The sequence below is a fragment of the Xenopus tropicalis genome, chromosome 8, assembly GCF_000004195.4.
Source record: "Xenopus tropicalis strain Nigerian chromosome 8, UCB_Xtro_10.0, whole genome shotgun sequence".
Taxonomy (NCBI): Eukaryota; Metazoa; Chordata; class Amphibia; order Anura; family Pipidae; genus Xenopus; species Xenopus tropicalis.
In genome coordinates, this window is record NC_030684.2 from 2629714 (window position 1) to 2645785 (window position 16072).

Sequence of the window (16072 nt, forward strand, 5' to 3'; positions counted from 1 at the left end):
CCCATATGTATAAATACAAATATACAGAGAAGGAATGTTCTGGGCACACAATAAGCTGTACCCCCATACTGTACTGTCTAAGGGAAACACTATGGCACCCCTACCCATATGTATAAATACAAATATACAGAGAGGGAATGTTCTGGGCACACAATAAGCTGTACCCCCATACTGTACTGTCTAAGGGAAACACTATGGCACCTCCTACCCATATGTATAAATACAAATATACAGAGAAGGAATGTTCTGGGCACACAATAAGCTGTACCCCCATACTGTACTGTCTAAGGGAAACACTATGGCACCCCCTACCCATATGTATAAATACAAATATACAGAGAAGGAATGTTCTGTCCGACATTATTTTACTTTTCTTTATTGCAAGAATAAATGTTCCGGGAGACAATGTCTATGTAAGAGGCCTGAGCAGGACGGGTTAATAAGAAACCCCATATGTCCCTGTGTATAATGATCTACAAAGCGCAATGTTCCCATTGGAACCCTGTGATCTTTAATAAGAGAATGATGCACAATAATTTACAGGGACCTTTTTCTGTGTCATTAGGCAGGTGTTAATGGAAAGGAACGGGGTAAATGATCTACCGGTTCCTCCTGACCCTACTTCACTTTATATAATCCCTCCTGTGCTCTAGCAGAACTACAGCTCCCATCAACCAGCACTAATTCGAAAGTTGGGCTGAACTTATTCCCCCCCCTTTCTTTATAAACAAGCAATTTGTTCAGATCTCTTTTTCAACAAACAAACCCCTCCCTTCTCTAAGTAACAGCCTTTGAACAGCTCATTCTCAGGGGCTTCTCAGTGGACTGGTAATTCGTTTTATCCGTTCCAGTTCATCGGGATGGAAAGTGCTAAAATGAAACTGGCTTTATATTGATGTTTAGAAATAACAGAAACCACAGACAGTTCTTAATTTAAACAATAGGCAAAAGTGGGGGTCATTTATAAGGAGTGGGCAAACTTGCACCTGGGCAGTAACCTATAGCAACCAATCAGTGATTAGCCTTTGTCATCCAGCTGCAGGTACCTGATTGGTTGCCATGGGTTACTGCGGAGGTGCAAATCTGCCCAGTCTTTCTAAATGACCCCCAGTATGTTTAGCATACTGTCCCTTTAAGAGCCAACATTCCATTCTTGGTCCATTATGGAGCCTCCTACCTAGAACAGGTCTGGAACACCATCTCCTGGCGCCGGGACTCGTAGGCCATCTGAAGCAATTTGCTTTTGTAGGTCTCGGCCAACATCTGCTGCATGGCGGCTAATGGAGAGTAATGGAAATGGGGGTCAGTGTTCCGATGCCAACCGCCATGCCCTGAGAAATGCCCCCATTAGGGGGTATTATAGTTCCACTAAAGGTGCCCAATGTTCTACTCACAGGCCACTTCCTTCCGGCGCAAGTTGTCCGCCTCCTCCTGCGTGATCGCCATGAGGTGCTCCATCTTGATTCTGAAAGGTACAATGAAACGTTCCAGCAGCGGTACATAAAGCTTTAGTTACCCTTTAAATGAACTTTAACTATGACGTAGAGAGTGCTATTCTGAGACAATTTGCAATTGGTCTTCATTTTTTATCATTTGTAGTTTTTGAATGAATTGGGTTTTTTGTTCAGCAGCTCTCCAATTGGAATTTCAGCCTCAATCTGGTTGCTAGGGTCCAATTTAACCTAGCAACCAGGCGGTGGTTTGATAAAAGAGACAGGAATATGAATAGGGGAGGGGGCTAAACAGAAAGATAAAGAATTAAAGATAATAATAAAACTGGAGCCTCCCAGAGCAATAGGTTTTGGTTACCGGGGTCAGTGACCCCCATTTGAAAGCTGGAAAGAGGCAAAAAATGTAAAAACTATAATAAATAGAGACCAATCGAAAAGCTGATAAGTATGGACCATTCGATAACATACTAACAGTTAAACTGAAGGTTAACCTCCCCTTTAATCAAAATCAACCCCTATGGGGTTTCCGGGGCTTTTCCCCCAAATATTAGCCCCCCAGTCACCTGTGCCCCCTGCCAGCAAGTAAAATGGAGACCCAGTGAAAACAAAAAAATTCCCCTTACACCTACATTCATGCCCCTAATCCACCTGGCCCCGCCCCAATCATACCCAAACCCCGCCCACTCCTGACGCCCAGAATACAGAACCGGTCTCTTACCGCTCGTCCTCTAGCGATTTGAGAATTTCCGAGTTTTGCTTCTGTCTGCAAAGAGAGTAAAGTCACATGGTCACTTTTGCGTTTAAATACCCCCTCGTACCCCGAGGATAAAGGGGTGAATAACATTAGGGAATCTGCATCTGTGATTGGATGAAACGATGATACAAAATGGCAGACACTGAGTGCTGCAGCCTATACCGACCTGCGGTTCTGCTCCAGCAGATTCTTGATCCGATAAGAGATTCCCTTCTCCATCTGTTTGAGCTGCTCCTGGAGCCGCTGCCTCTCACTCTGAATCTGCTGCTGATGTTTGTTCAGCCCCTTCTCCAGTCTCCATTGTTCCTGCAACAAACGCAACTGTCAGGCATTCCTGCCCTGCACTCTGCTAGGGTATGTATTCAGCAGGAACAGCCCCCTGAGTTTGCTCATAGCCTGTACAGAGAGATACCATAAAACTATGGCACATAGGGATTCCCTTGTCCTAAGACAATTCAGCGGAACAGCTCGCCCTAAGTTTGCTCATATGACCTGTACATTGAGAGATTATCCATAAAGAACTCAGTGTGGTACAATGTAGGGATTCCCTTGTACTGAAGCCAATTCACAGGAACGAGCCCCCTAGTATTAGGCTCATAGCGCTGTACATGAGAGATACATAAAACTATGGCAGCCTAGGGATTCTTCCATTGTACTAAGGCACGACAATTCAGTTCAGGAACCAGCCCCGTCGAAGTTTGCCATAGCCTGTACAGAGAGATTACCATAAGAATATGGCACATAGGGATTCCCTGTACTAAGCACAATTCAGCAGGAATCAGCCCCCTACAGTTTGCCATGCCTGTACAGAGAGATACCATATAAGAGCACTACATAGGCTAACATGAGGGATAATCCCACTGTACTAAGCACAGAATTCAGCAGGAGAACAGCCCCCTAAGTTTGTTCCATAGCCGTCGCTAACATTCGAGAGATACGCATATTAAACTATGGCAACAGGGGACAGTAAATATGGGCGATTTCCCCTGTACTCAAGCACAAAATTCCCATGCAAGTGAACAGCCTTCCTAAGGTGGTTTATTGCTCCATAGTCCTGTAGCACAGAAGACTAATGGGCGCCCATACAACTTATGGCAGCATTAGTGATATCCTCTGTACTACGCACAGAGTATCAGCAGGACAGCCCCCTGAGTCGAATCTAATAGCCTGTGGACAGAGAGATACCAATAAAACTATGGCAACACCTTGGGACTTACGCCTGTACTAAGCACGGAATTCAGCAGGAAATTGGCAGCCCTCGGACAGTTTGTCTCATTAGTCATGTAGGCGAGAGAAATACGCCGATAAAACTATGGCAGCATAGTAGAGTCCCCGTAAAGTCACATATCTCTTACAGGAACATTGCCCCCTGAAGATTGCTCATAGGCCTTGTACAGAGAGATACATTAAATTATTCTGATGGCACAAAGGTGATTTTCTCTGTACATAATTTGGGCCAATTCAGCCAGGAACAGGCCCTCCTATTTATGTTTGCCTTCCATAGCCTTTGTACTAGGAGATGATAATTCATAAAACTAACTGGCACATAGGGATTCCCCATGGTCTTAAGCAAATTCAGCAGGACAGCTGCTCCTACTGATGGTTTTTGTCTTCCTATTTCCACCTTGTTACAGAGAGATACCAATAAATATTATGCGCACTACCTAGGCGCATTATCCACTCGGGCTGTACTATGCTCATATTTTCTAGGCAGGAACAGCACCTTAATCTTCGCTGTAGAGGCCTGCCACCTTAGAGGTCACACACACCATAATTACCTGGGCATAAGCACACTGCCAGAACACAGATGCCGGTTCAACCTCTCTCACGTCTGATACGATTTCAATACCTTCTGTGTTTGTTTGCTCTTAGTAGAAAGAAGCTGTGCTTGTTCTCCTCTGCTCCAGATCCAATCTTGCGCTCAAGGACTCCAGTTTCTCCATCATCTTGCTGTTCCCTGAACCTGGACCACAGAGAATGTTGCCGTGCATATTCAATGTCATGTCTATGGCAAATGTATGTCCTCAGGGAAAAGGATCTGCCTTATATGGCCAATCAGGCTGCAGGAGTATAGCGGTCGCTCAACTACAACACTTGACCAGGGTTAGGGAAGCACAGGGCTGTGGTCTAAATGGAGAAGCCGTGGATAGAAGTCCAGTTACTTTGTCTGGTATTTTAGGCAGGGGTCTGTGAGGGGCTAATATAGAGCCCACCACCGCGGATCTCGCTTGCCCCCAACCTATCCATTCCCAGTGTTCCTGCAGGAACTCTGCACACTTTCTCTTTTTCTAACTCCGAGAACTTGTTTATCTGTAAAATAAATGAGACACGAGGGGGGTGGAAAACAGTGGCGGTTAATGGAAATCAGTAATCAGTAGCCCCTACCCATTCAGAACCGGTATACAATTCCCGACATTAATAACAAATATACGGACTGAGGGAGATGTTGGATTGGTGGGGACGCACATGTAAGTTACCTGCTAGAGCACAGCGCAATAAAGCTGGTTGAACCCATCCAATATACTGTTAAAAGCTGTAAGATGCTTAAAGGGAAAACAGTACTGCGCCCAAGGCAAGGAACCGGTAAAAAGACACGCCTATTACCACCACTAAATGTACTCCTGATATACACATATTACCAGAGAATGGATATGTCTCTGAGTGGTCAACAATACAAAGCCTGTGGTACCCTCATAACTGTACTTGTGCATACACGGGGAAAAAACTAAAGGGATCTCGGCACTCGCTAAACTCCTCTCTATACTGCTCGAATATGTCAATTACATTCTCTTATAATTTACAAAAGAGATCACATACAGAGAGAATGTTCTGGCACACAGAGGGATTCAGCTGAATTAGCGGACCCCATAACTTGTACGGTGCTAAGGGATAATATCGATTGGAGACATCCCATTATTCACTACCCCATATGTAACATAAATACGATGAACATACAGAGAAGGAAATTGATTGGGTGCTGGGCTACACAATAAGTCTTGTAACTCTACCTATAATACTGAGATCACTGTCCTGTAGGCGTGAAACACTCATTGGCACCCCATACGGCCCTCCATATTTGTTTACTAACCAAAATACAAATATTAAGGCAGAGAAGGAATGTCTCTTGGGCACACAATAAGATCTTGTACCGGCCCATTCACTGTGTAACTGTCCTAAGGGAAACCCCCACTATGGCGGAACCAACCCTACCCACTATCATGATATTATATTACATTCATATCAGTATGGAGGCGGATGTAAATATGAATAGAGTCGACAAATGCCAAATAGCGTGTACCCGCGCAACGTACTGTCTCGAGGTCTAAGTGCCTGATACTACTCTAAGTTGGCCCTACTCCCTTACCATATGTCATATGTATTATACCCTCACCATACATCTAATTAGGCTAGGAGTAGGGAGAAGGTTGTTCTGGGCAGCACATAGGCGGTGAGACTACCTCCAGATACCACACCTCTGTCTAAAGGAATCACTGATTTGTGCACCCTTCCCTAAGACCCCACAGTATGTTAACAATAGTAGATAGAATGAGTAAAGCTTATCTGTGTGAGCACCCGAGAGAAGCATTTCTTGCTCTAGTATATTTGTGTATTTCTGTTATAGCATATGGGTAGAGTGCCATAGGTGGTTCTCGCCCTTAGACAGTGGCACAAACAACATAAGGCTTGTTACCCACCTAGTAGCGGTTGTCAAACGTCTAAGGAAACAGCCTATTGGTCTCACACTTGGGGTGCCTCGCCTACCAATGGATGTCCATATATTACACAACTTCTCTAGGATACTAGAGATTAGGTAATGGTTTCTGAAGCACAACTAAATAAGAACTGTACCCCAATACCGTACTGTTCTAAGGGAACACTATGCAATCCTCCTACCTCGCATATGTATAGGGAATACAAAATTTACAGTAAGAGAAGAATGTTATGCGTGGGCACAGCTAGACTACAAATAGACTTACCCCCAGTACTGTCCTGTCTAAGGCAGTTGTTTTTTGCAACATTTTTTGGGCAAAAGGCACCACTTTGTTTCATGAAGAAAAAAAGTCTAGCAAACGGCAACACCACCATTTAGAAAAATGGGTAGAAAAAAATTGAGAGCTGTGCCCCAGCAGCCTATTGAGTGGTGTCCCAGAACAGTCCTCCTCCTCCTTGATTATATTTGTACATTGGTGCCATAATAGAGCAAGTGCCGCACGCTTAGACATCTGGTGCCCACTTGTCACTTACGGCACGCGCAGGGCAACAGTCTCTGACGGCGCAGCACTAGTGGGTGGGTCCGCGGAACAGTGGTTGAACAAACGTTCTGGATCTAGGAGAGAACACTATGTCGCACCTCCTACATCCCATTATGTAGAACTCACGATAATAATATACAGAGAGAGGGAGAGGTATTGAGTTCTGAGTGGGGTACACATCCTTTTAAGTGTGAAAAATTAGCCTTCCTGTCCTACCCCCTCTTAATACAGTACTAAGTCTAAGGGAATGATCACTATGGCACCCCCTTATCCTACATTATAGTCCTCATAAAATATACATAAGTGAGTATCAAGAGAGAGAGAGGTGTCTGGGCGCATGCCACCAATAAGTCTGGTTGATTCTCCCACTACTTACGGTCAGTGCTAGTGTCTAAGGGGTAAGGGCGTCCATATGGGGCACCCTATATCCGTATTCTCCTATAGTGCCTCCATAAAGACAAAATACAAATTATACAGTATGACAGCTGACATGTTGTCATGGGTACACATTTGTATTATCATATGCATGAAGCTGTACCCCCTCACTACTGTAGCTTAGGGGGCTTGAGGCGCACATAACAAACTAGTGGCAACGCTTCTCTCACCCTTCAGCATATGATATACAGAATACTACAAATGAGTAACTAGGAGGGAGAGGGATATGTTACCAGGTGTCACATACCTAATGTAAGCTGTACCTCATACTGTACTTGTCTAAGGGAAGACCTAGCGCCAACCCACCTACCGAGCAAATCATGTATAAAAATTCAATCACCACTATTACAGAGAAGGGAATGTTTCTGGCAACACATCTATTGTAAAATTAGCTTGGTTATTATCCTATACCATATGCGTAGGAGTGGCACCATTAACTGTGTGTTCTGTCGCCTTGAGTGCAGTAGCATCCTTAAGGGAAAAAAAGAAGGTATGAAAAGTGGAGAGTGGGGCGCAGGGGTATGATGAACAAAAATAAGAATACAACATAGACATGGCACTCCCATTATGTGTGCCAGAACCAATTCCTCTTCTGTATATTATTGTATTTATACATACCTGGCATATGTGTATGCAGGAGATAGCAATGCCAATAAATATACAGAGGAAATAGTTTGTTTCTGGGTCACTACTCAATAAGCTGAGTAACCCATCTGTTGTCTAAGGGAAACACTATGGCACCCCCTACCCATATGTATAAATACAAATATACAGAGAAGGAATGCTCTGGCACACACCTGCCAGTCAGTTTGCTCCTGGAGAGATCGCAGTAAGGCACCATCCACAGTATCCGTGTCGCATGAATTGTTTTCCAGCACAGACAGGAGGTACTGGAGGGGGACAGTACTCAATACCGAGCTCTGAATGAGAAAATGAGAAAGAAACTGCAGACAGTGCAGAGAGAAGGGCAAAGACACACGGGGCGATTAGTCGCCCCAACTTTTTTTAAATACTTGGGTTCTACATCCCCCAGTTACCTTTACACAGGAACCTCTGTATGGCTTCTGTTCCTTCGCCGCAGACAGACGGAGGGGGGAAGAGCATCGCGGTCGCATCCAGGGAGAGGGTCTGTTGGATTGGACAGAACATTAGGTCTATGCACCAATCGCTTTCCATCTTCCAGGGTATCAGGAAGTGATCGGGTCCCATTGGAATGAACTTCATTAGCGACTGTCCCCCAGATAACTAAATGCCGCCGCCCACCCCAGCGTTACCTGCCACCCAATGCCTGTAACTCACCGACGCAAGTAAAATGCGCCATCGCAATACAACTCACCTCCAGTGTGCGCACGTTGGCCAGGGAGCGCGGCAGCTCCGCAAGTCTATTTTCACAGATGTTTAAAGTCCTCAGGCTGCGCAGCCCCCCAATAGTGGAAGGTAGTACTCTGAGTTTGTTCCCTACAGAAAGAGAGAGTACAATACATAACTGACTGTCCCCATATACTGACCCGATAACCCCACCCCTTAAAACCCCCCCAAATTTCCATATACTGACCCCCTAACCCCACCCATTACACCCTGTACCTGCTTTGGCAATGCTAAATGTATTTGGTCCTGCCAATAAAGCTCAAGAGAGAGAGAGAGAAAGAGAGAGAGAGAGAGAGAGAGAGAGAGAGAGGGGGGGGCGGACGAGAGAGAGAGAGAGAGAGAGAGGGGGGGGGCGGAAGAGAGAGAGAGGGGGGGCGGAGGAGAGAGAGGGGAAGAGAGAAAAAGAGAGAGAGGGAGGGGGGAAGAGAGAGAGAGAGGGGGGGGGAAGAGAGAGAGGGAGGGGGGAAGAGAGAGAGGGAGGGGGGGAAGAGAGAGAGGGAGGGGGGGGCGAGGGAGAAAACTATTAATGAGCAAAACTAGAAGAAGCAGGAAAATCCACACATGGGGCAGAGTTTTCTATATTCTAAGAGATCCCTAATATCCCAATGTTTTTCCTTCCTGTTGTTACAGTTATTTGGTTGCTAGGGTCCCACTTATCCTAGCAACCAGCCAGGTGTTTGAGTGAGACTCTGTAAGATAAAGTAGGAGGTGGTATGAACAGAAAAATAAATGAAAAGTGATAAAGTGATAACAATCAAAGTTTAGCCTTGAGATCAATCTGCTTCCTGGTTGTTGGGGGGGGGGGGGGGGGGGGTCAGTGACCCCAATGGCGTTTTAAATCTCAGGCAGAAAGGCAGTCACTTGAATAATGAAGACCAATTGCAAACAACCACTGTCTATTCCCATCCCAAAAGCTAATTATAAGGTGAACTACCCCTATAAGTACGTAATCTTGCATTTCCTGCTCCTCAGCTGAATGCCCCCCCTATTTTCTGCCCGTTCAGGGGTGCAAATTCGGGACTAACACAAACCTTTGACATTCAGGGTCTGCAGCTGAGTGAGGTCTCCGATGGAGTCGGGAAGAGCTCGCAGGAGATTCCGCTCAACGTTCAGCACCTGGAATACAGGAGAGAGAGCTGGAAAGTGAATTCTTATGCAGGGTTGGACTTGGGGTGCAGCCCCCCTCCCCCCGTGGCCCCCACTCACCCACCCCCGGACCCCCGCTGCCCAGAGCATGCATACTTAGGCACGTCAGGCCAGTGACTGCTCAGCAGGGATTGGTTCTGGGCCAGTCCGACCCTAGGCAATATGGGGGTACACTGCTACAACTCCCATTAGCCCCCCCCGATGTCCGCTTACCCGTAAGCATGTCAGCTGACCAATGTTGGCCGGAAGTGCTGCAATCTGGTTCTCATGGAGATCAAGAACCTAAATGGGGTGCAGATGTTAATTTAAGGGGTTGTTCACCTATGAGTGCTATTCTGAGACTATTTGCAGTTGGTCTTCATTTTTTTTTTTTTTTATTTGCGGTATCTGAATTATTTCGCTTTTTGTTCAGTTTGGAATGTCTGGTTGCTAGTGTCCAATTTAACCTAGCAACCAGGCAGTTTGAAAGAAAGACTGGAATATAAACGGAGGAGGGCCTAAATAGAAAGATAAGGAATAAAACTGGAGCCTCACAGAGCAATAGGTCGCCGGGGGTCAGTGACCCCCAATTGGCTGTAGTGGCGATAAGTTGCTGATATACTATGTCATTGCAAGGGGGAAATTAAAGGACAAGTCAACCCAGAATATATTTTTCTATTCCCTGCCCTCAAGGGAAAGGCTGTAAAAGGGCAATTTACTGATATATATTCCTATAAACTGTCTGTAGGTTCAGTATTCATTCTGGGGGTGTAGTTACCCTTTAATAAGATTTGGACATTGAAGGCCAACAACCCCTATAAAGATAGATAATTGCCCTTCTCTGGGGTAGAATTCTGGGGTACTTACCTTCAGGGCTGATAGGTCGGACATGTGGCAAGACTTGGGGACCAGTTGGGTTAAAAAATTGCTGTGAACAATGAGAACCTGCCAATAGAAAGGAATGTGGGGTTAAGGGGCGGTCCCTGGCAGTAGCTTTAGCCCCTCCCAGCACAACAGAAAGATAATCCCAGAGGGGGCGGTACCTTTTTCTGTAAAACGCGGCAGGTGGAGAAGGCGCCATCGGGAATCTGGGAGGAGACACGCAGACGGTTATTTAGTCGAAGATGAGGGTAAATAATCAGAAATTACAAAAGAAAAGGCAGGGGGCGTGTTTCGTGGGCAGGTCTGTGACGTCATGGGGAGGGTCCGTGACGTCATGGGGAGGGTCCGTGACGTCATGGGGAGGGTCCGTGACGTCATGGGGAGGGTCCGTGACGTCATGGGGAGGGTCCGTGATGCAATTGAATTGGGGAGTCAGAGGTCAGGTGACAACCTTAGTCCCCACTAACCCAGGGGGCCCCTAGCACCCCAGTCCAACACACTGGCAGTACTGTGCAAGCTAAACCTGCAATAAGGCACTATATATCACTAACTGGGGGGCAGTTTAGGGTAACAGAGCCCACACAGGGGTATCTTCAGCTTCTATAGGAAGGGGCTTTCTGCTAATGATTCTAAACTAAACCCCCCCCCACATGGGGCAAACTTACCTCCGATAATTCACAGTTTGAGATGTCAAGAATGTCATCAGCGCCGGCCTCTTTGGCCTAAGTAACAAAGTGACATGTTAATGATGAGATGTACCCCCCCATACACCATGAGGTTACTGCCTGACCATGGGAAAGAGAGCAGCCCAGGAGCAGGAAGTACAGAGAATCAGAGCTCTGTACCTGGGTAAGTACTGGGGGGAGATTGGATTCACTTACCCAGGGGGAGGTTCCTGCCTGACCATGGGAAAGAGAGCAGCCCAGGAGCAGGAAGTACAGAGAATCAGAGCTCAGTACCTGGGTAAGTACTGGGGGGAGATTGGATTCACTTACCCAGGGGGGGAGGTTACTGCCTGACCATGGGAAAGAGAGCAGCCCAGGAGCAGGAAGTACAGAGAATCAGAGCTCTGTACCTGGGTAAGTACTGGGGGGAGATTGGATTCACTTACCCAGGGGGGGGGGTTCCTGCCTGACCATGGGAAAGAGAGCAGCCCAGGAGCAGGAAGTACAGAGAATCAGAGCTCAGTACCTGGGTAAGTACTGGGGGGAGATTGGATTCACTTACCCAGGGGGGGGGTTCCTGCCTGACCATGGGGAAAGAGAGCAGCCCAGGAGCAGGAAGTACAGAGAATCAGAGCTCTGTACCTGGGTAAGTACTGGGGGGAGATTGGATTCACTTACCCAGGGGGGGGGGTTCCTGCCTGACCATGGGAAAGAGAGCAGCCCAGGAGCAGGAAGTACAGAGAATCAGAGCTCTGTACCTGGGTAAGTACTGGGGGGAGATTGGATTCACTTACCCAGGGGGGGGGGTTCCTGCCTGACCATGGGAAAGAGAGCAGCCCAGGAGCAGGAAGTACAGAGAATCAGAGCTCTGTACCTGGGTAAGTACTGGGGGGAGATTGGATTCACTTACCCAGGGGGGGGGTTCCTGCCTGACCATGGGAAAGAGAGCAGCCCAGGAGCAGGAAGTACAGAGAATCAGAGCTCTGTACCTGGGTAAGTACTGGGGGGAGATTGGATTCACTTACCCGGGGGGGGGGTTCCTGCCTGACCATGGGAAAGAGAGCAGCCCAGGAGCAGGAAGTACAGAGAATCAGAGCTCTGTACCTGGGTAAGTACTGGGGGGAGATTGGATTCACTTACCCAGGGGGAGGTTCCTGTCTGACCATGGGAAAGAGAGCAGCCCAGGAGCAGGAAGTACAGAGAATCAGAGCTCTGTACCTGGGTAAGTACTGGGGGAGATTGGATTCACTTACCCAGGGGGGGGGGTTCCTGCCTGACCATGGGAAAGAGAGCAGCCCAGGAGCAGGAAGTACAGAGAATCAGAGCTCTGTACCTGGGTAAGTACTGGGGGGAGATTGGATTCACTTACCCAGGGGGGGGGGTTCCTGCCTGACCATGGGAAAGAGAGCAGCCCAGGAGCAGGAAGTACAGAGAATCAGAGCTCTGTACCTGGGTAAGTACTGGGGGGAGATTGGATTCACTTACCCAGGGGGAGGTTCCTGCCTGACCATGGGAAAGAGAGCAGCCCAGGAGCAGGAAGTACAGAGAATCAGAGCTCTGTACCTGGGTAAGTACTGGGGGAGATTGGATTCACTTACCCAGGGGGGAGGTTCCTGCCTGACCATGGGAAAGAGAGCAGCCCAGGAGCAGGAAGTACAGAGAATCAGAGCTCTGTACCTGGGTAAGTACTGGGGGGAGATTGGATTCACTTACCCAGGGGGGGGGTTCCTGCCTGACCATGGGAAAGAGAGCAGCCCAGGAGCAGGAAGTACAGAGAATCAGAGCTCTGTACCTGGGTAAGTACTGGGGGGAGATTAGATTCACTTACCCAGGGGGAGGTTCCTGTCTGACCATGGGAAAGAGAGCAGCCCAGGAGCAGGAAGTACAGAGAATCAGAGCTCTGTACCAGGGTAAGTACTGGGGGGAGATTGGATTCACTTACCCAGGGGGGGGGTTCCTGCCTGACCATGGAAAGAGAGCAGCCCAGGAGCAGGAAGTACAGAGAATCAGAGCTCTGTACCTGGGTAAGTACTGGGGGGAGATTGGATTCACTTACCCAGGGGGAGGTTCCTGTCTGACCATGGGAAAGAGAGCAGCCCAGGAGCAGGAAGTACAGAGAATCAGAGCTCTGTACCTGGGTAAGTACTGGGGGGAGATTGGATTCACTTACCCAGGGGGGGAGGTTCCTGCCTGACCATGGGAAAGAGAGCAGCCCAGGAGCAGGAAGTACAGAGAATCAGAGCTCTGTACCTGGGTAAGTACTGGGGGGAGATTGGATTCACTTACCCAGGGGGGGTTCCTGCCTGACCATGGGAAAGAGAGCAGCCCAGGAGCAGGAAGTACAGAGAATCAGAGCTCTGTACCTGGGTAAGTACTGGGGGGAGATTGGATAATTTCCCACAGGTACAAAGCTCTGATTTCTCTTCCTGTCTGTAGCCATTACGTGTCACTCACCTCAGACATATAATAAGGAATTGGGTTCCATACAAAACAAGAGATAAAACCTGGGGAGTAGAACCACGTACCAGGCACATCTGATATTCCAGGCGCTTTCTCCCTTCCCCGCTCTGCTTTTGTTTCCGGAAGAAAAGTGGCATCATGGGTCCCAGCGCGGCAGCCTCTCTCGCCAGCAGTGCTGTTAAACATAAAGGGCGGGGGGGGGGGGGGGGTAAAACCACATTAGAGTGTTTGCTTTTATTATCAGAATCACACTCAGTAATTAGCAACAATGCCATGAAACATGAAAGAAGGAGGGGGGGGTACTTTTAACCCCTTGAATGTAATTATTAACCCTTTCACCTACCCTGTTCTTGTGTGTTTATAGCCTGTGTATTAGTAATCACCTGCCCCCAACAAGTCCCATCTGTCAGCGGCTAATTACAGTGACACATTATCAATTAAAAATGCATTATCATAATCTGCCCGACACCCAGGGGAGTGTTTGCTACCAACGCCGGGCAAAACAGGAAGCCAATGGGCAGGCCTCATACGATTCATGGCCAAAAACTCCTGGAATGTTGTTTTGCCTTGAACTTCCAGCAAAGCCAATGGCTCCATTATATTCTGACTCAAGTCACTTGTATGTATATATATATATATTATAGTCATCTGGTTTTACTCGTTTGTGGCCATAACACACAATTCAATTGCAGTAGCCACTCCCAGCTCTGATTGGACAGCTCCTTTGCCATAATTAGTAGGTAAGTAGCTCTATTAAAGCGGGTGTTCACCTTTGAGTTCAATTTTAGTATGATGTAAACAATGGGACAATTCAGCAGCTCTCCAATATGGAATTTTAGCAGTTATCTGGTTGCTAGGGGCGTGTTTACCTTAGCAACCAGGCAGTGGTGTGAATAAGAGACTGGAATATGAATAGGGGAGGGGCTGAATAGAAAGATAAGGAATAAAAAGTAACAATAACAATAAAACTGGAGCCTCACAGAGCAATAGGTTTTGGTTGCCGGGGTCAGTTATACTGTTGCTAGGGCTCAAATGACCTTAGCAACCAGGGAGTGGTTTGAATGAGAGACAGATATATGAATAGGGGAGGGGCTGAATAGAAAGATAAGGAATAAAAAGTAACAGTAACAATAAAACTGGAGCCTCACAGAGCAATAGGTTTTTGGTTGCTAGGGTCCAAGTTTCCTTAGCAACCAGGGAGTGATTTGGATGAGAGACTGGAGTAGGAATAGGGGAGGAGCTGAATAGAAAGATAAGGAATAAAAAGTAACAATAACAATAAAACTGGAGCCTCACAGAGCAATAGGGTTTGGCTGCCGGGGTCAAGTAGGCAAGGCATGTACAAAAAAATATGACAAATAAAGAAGACCAACTGCAAAGTTTCTAGGCATAGGCCATTCTATAACATATTAAAAATGAACTTAAAGTTGAACCACCGGTTGTGGTCCCCAAGTCAATGTCACCTACTTTATGTCCGCCTTTGTATTTCAACCAAATTAGACCAATGTCGCCCACCTTTAGGTGGCCAAACGAGCGAATCTTTTAGTGTATAGCCACCTTTAGACTGTTTGTATCCACAGCCCTGTATGTCAGTAGTGAGAACCTACTGTTACTCATTCAGCTCTAATGTACAAGGTCAGTGGCGAAAGCTGCACACAGACTGGTAAATATAAAGCTACAGACAGGCAGTGATATAGAGAGCTTCAGACAGATACACAGACAGGCAGTGATATAGAGGGCTTCAGACACATATACAGACAGGCAGTGATATAGAGAGCTTCAGACACATATACAGACAGGCAGTGATTTAGAGAGCTTCAGACACATATACAGACAGGCAGTGATATAGAGAGCTTCAGACACATATACAGACAGGCAGTGATATAGAGAGCTTCAGACACATATACAGACAGGCAGTGATATAGAGAGCTTCAGACAGATACACAGACAAGCAGTGATATAGAGAGCTTCAGACAGATACACAGACAAGCAGTGATATAGAGAGCTTCAGACAGATACACAGACAGGCAGTGATATAGAGAGCTTCAGACACATATACAGAAAGGCAGTGATATAGAGAGCTTCAGACACATATACAGACAGGCAGTGATATAAAGAGCTTCAGAGACATATACAGACAGGCAGTGATATAAAGAGCTTCAGAGACATATAAAGACAGGCAGATACACAGACAGACAGGCAGTGATATAGAGAGCTTCAGACAGATACACCAACAGACAGTGATATAGAGAGCTTCAGACAGATACACAGACGGACAGTGATATAGAGAGCTTCAGACACATATACAGACAGGCAGATACACAGACAGACAGATAGAAAGACAGTGATATAGAGGGCTTCAGAGACATATACAGACAGGCAGATACACAGACAGACAGATAGACAGTGATATAGAGAGCTTCAGAGACATATACAGACAGGCAGTGATATAGAGAGCTTCAGAGACATATACAGACAGGCAGTGATATAGAGAGCTTCAGACAGATACACAGACAGACAGATACACAGACTGACAGATACACAGACTGACAGATACACAGACTGACAGATACACAGACTGACAGATACACAGACTGACAGATACACAGACTGGCAGATACACAGACTGGCAGATACACAGACTGGCAGATACACAGACTGACAGATACACAGACTGAC

General features: G+C 46.9%; 1 protein-coding gene across 1 annotated transcript in view; it reads right to left on the reverse strand.

Moving 5' to 3' along the window:
* Window positions 1-16072, reverse strand: part of lrsam1 (leucine rich repeat and sterile alpha motif containing 1) — a 29984-nt gene that overhangs the window by 12860 nt on the left and 1052 nt on the right. Inside the window, 16 exon segments of the mRNA XM_031891413.1 lie at window positions 1178-1277; window positions 1395-1465; window positions 2170-2214; window positions 2372-2511; window positions 4026-4151; window positions 4474-4515; window positions 7691-7787; window positions 7789-7813; window positions 7931-8021; window positions 8230-8351; window positions 9293-9377; window positions 9621-9689; window positions 10254-10331; window positions 10430-10474; window positions 10934-10990; window positions 13459-13568. Coding sequence (XP_031747273.1) covers window positions 1178-1277; window positions 1395-1465; window positions 2170-2214; window positions 2372-2511; window positions 4026-4151; window positions 4474-4515; window positions 7691-7787; window positions 7789-7813; window positions 7931-8021; window positions 8230-8351; window positions 9293-9377; window positions 9621-9689; window positions 10254-10331; window positions 10430-10474; window positions 10934-10990; window positions 13459-13533 — 1268 coding nt within the window. The 5' untranslated portion in view covers window positions 13534-13568.